Raw genomic sequence first — 1,947 nt, 5'->3', positions numbered from 1 at the left:
ATATTACTATTATTATTATTTGGGTCAATATTCAAAGTTATTTAACTAGTCAGAAATCGGTCCTGACCAGATAAATCACTTGTGTGGGGCTATCTACTGGTATTTAGTGACACTTAACCGATTAGTGTCGGCGAATATTACCACTGACCAAACTCAAAGTCGGTCCCAGGGCGGAGTCAACACTTATGTGGTTAAGGTATGATATTCAGCACTTAACTGCCTTAATTAAGTGTATGGTCAAACTGGATTGCATAAAAGTAAGTCTCTTAATGCAGTGTCACTTATGAGGTGAAGAGCTGAATATTGTAGTTAACTGATTAAAAGATAGCCAGCCGCTTAAACCCGGATATTCAATGGGCTTGGCTTTGAATATCTGGGAATAAAGCTGTCACTGGCAAAATAATATTTAGTCACTGCTATCAGATGATTATCGATCCTATTATTGTAATTATACATAACAATCTAAGGTTTGACTGGTATCGCCAGAGTATTTCAGCTTCACCCAAAAGCTTAGGAAATGTCCAGATATCACTCAAAACATAGCCTGAATCCAATAAAACTGGGTTTTTTTGTAAGTTCACTGTTGTCAAATCTGAAAAGTCAAGATTTTGTAGATATTTGCATTAGTGTAATTCTGCCCAAAGCCTCCTATAACATAAGTGTATGACCCAACTTTGTTTTCTCCAGTCTTGCTGTTTCTATCATCACCTTGGTATTTTGTTAATTTTTCTAATTCTTTAGCTTTAATCTTTGTATCTCCTATTATTATTTGTGACTCTCACTCTAAATGATCATGCTTGTAATAATGATCAGCTTATGATACTGCTGATTATGTTCTGTGTTTCTCTAAGACTCAGGTAGACAGTACCTGCTTTAGGTGGATAGCGAAGAGTCCATCATTGTGTTTGCTGACAGAAACACCTGTAATATCACTGAGGTTGATGACTGTCTTTTTGTGCACAGACTTGGCATCAGCAAGGACAAAATGGGTTTTTGTTAGCACAAAAAGCCAGGAGCATGACTGTAAAGCAAGAGAGAGAAAAAGACCAGTTGCAGGTAACCACAGACAATCCAACAGTGAAATCTACCCACCTTGTTTTACCAATACATCTCACTGGTGACCTGTAGCACCCCCTGCCAATGGCGTAGCTGGGGAGGTTGGCACTCAGGGTGGTGGCGCCCGGCATTTCCACACTGTACACCCCCCCCCCCCCCCCACACACACACACACTCCCCTGCTCTTCCCCACTCCGTCGTGTGTCCCTGCCCCTCACCGCTTGAGTGCGTCCCCCGCCCTTTCCCCGCATACCTCTTGAAATGTTCACTGGCACGAGAAGCATCTTCCATCTGCTGCTTGCGCTGGCCTCGTCTCCCTTCTGATGTCACATCCTGGTCCCATGACCAGAAAATGACATCAAAAGAGTCGAGGCTGATGCAAGTAGCAGGTGGAAGATGCTGGTCATGCCGGCGAACAATTCAAGAGGTACGCAGGAGAGGGCAGAGAGCGCCCGGAGCAGTCTGCCTCCTCTTCCCCTACTACGCCACTGCCCCCTGCTGTTCCAGTATGGGGACCTATTTATTTATTTATTTTAACTTCTATACTATTTAAACCTAAACGGATTACATAATTTTACATTTACTGTAAAACAAATAAGATCAGACAAACATAAATAAATAATCCTCAGAAAATCAAATATAGAAAATGAGAGCCATAAAGGCTTATACAAAGAATCAGGAAAATTCTTCAACAAGCAGCAATCATAAAGGATCAGTATCTAGAAAAAGGCATTTACAAATAACTATGTTTTAAGTCATTTTCTAAAACTGCCCTTCTTCAACCTGTAGTTCCCTCTGCTACTCTAGGTCAGAGATCCCAAAAACACTTTTGTCAATATACCTTAATCCTAGTGTCCTCTATTTCACTACTGTGACTCTTACACAAACTGA

The 1,947-nt window shown here is 41.2% G+C and overlaps 1 protein-coding gene across 3 annotated transcripts in view; it reads right to left on the bottom strand.

Annotated features, from left to right (window-relative positions):
* Positions 1-1,947, bottom strand: part of MYO1A (myosin IA) — a 193,605-nt gene that overhangs the window by 12,133 nt on the left and 179,525 nt on the right. For all 3 annotated transcript variants that reach the window (XM_033938978.1, XM_033938979.1, XM_033938980.1), the window contains one exon: positions 869-1,021. In XM_033938978.1, coding sequence (XP_033794869.1) covers positions 869-1,021 — 153 coding nt within the window. The remainder of the gene's footprint in view (positions 1-868; positions 1,022-1,947) is intronic.

This window comes from Geotrypetes seraphini, chromosome 3 (genome assembly GCF_902459505.1).
Source record: "Geotrypetes seraphini chromosome 3, aGeoSer1.1, whole genome shotgun sequence".
Lineage (NCBI taxonomy): Eukaryota > Metazoa > Chordata > Amphibia > Gymnophiona > Dermophiidae > Geotrypetes > Geotrypetes seraphini.
The sequence above is the reverse complement of the archived record's forward strand: the minus strand, read 5'-3'. Positions and strand labels throughout refer to the sequence as shown.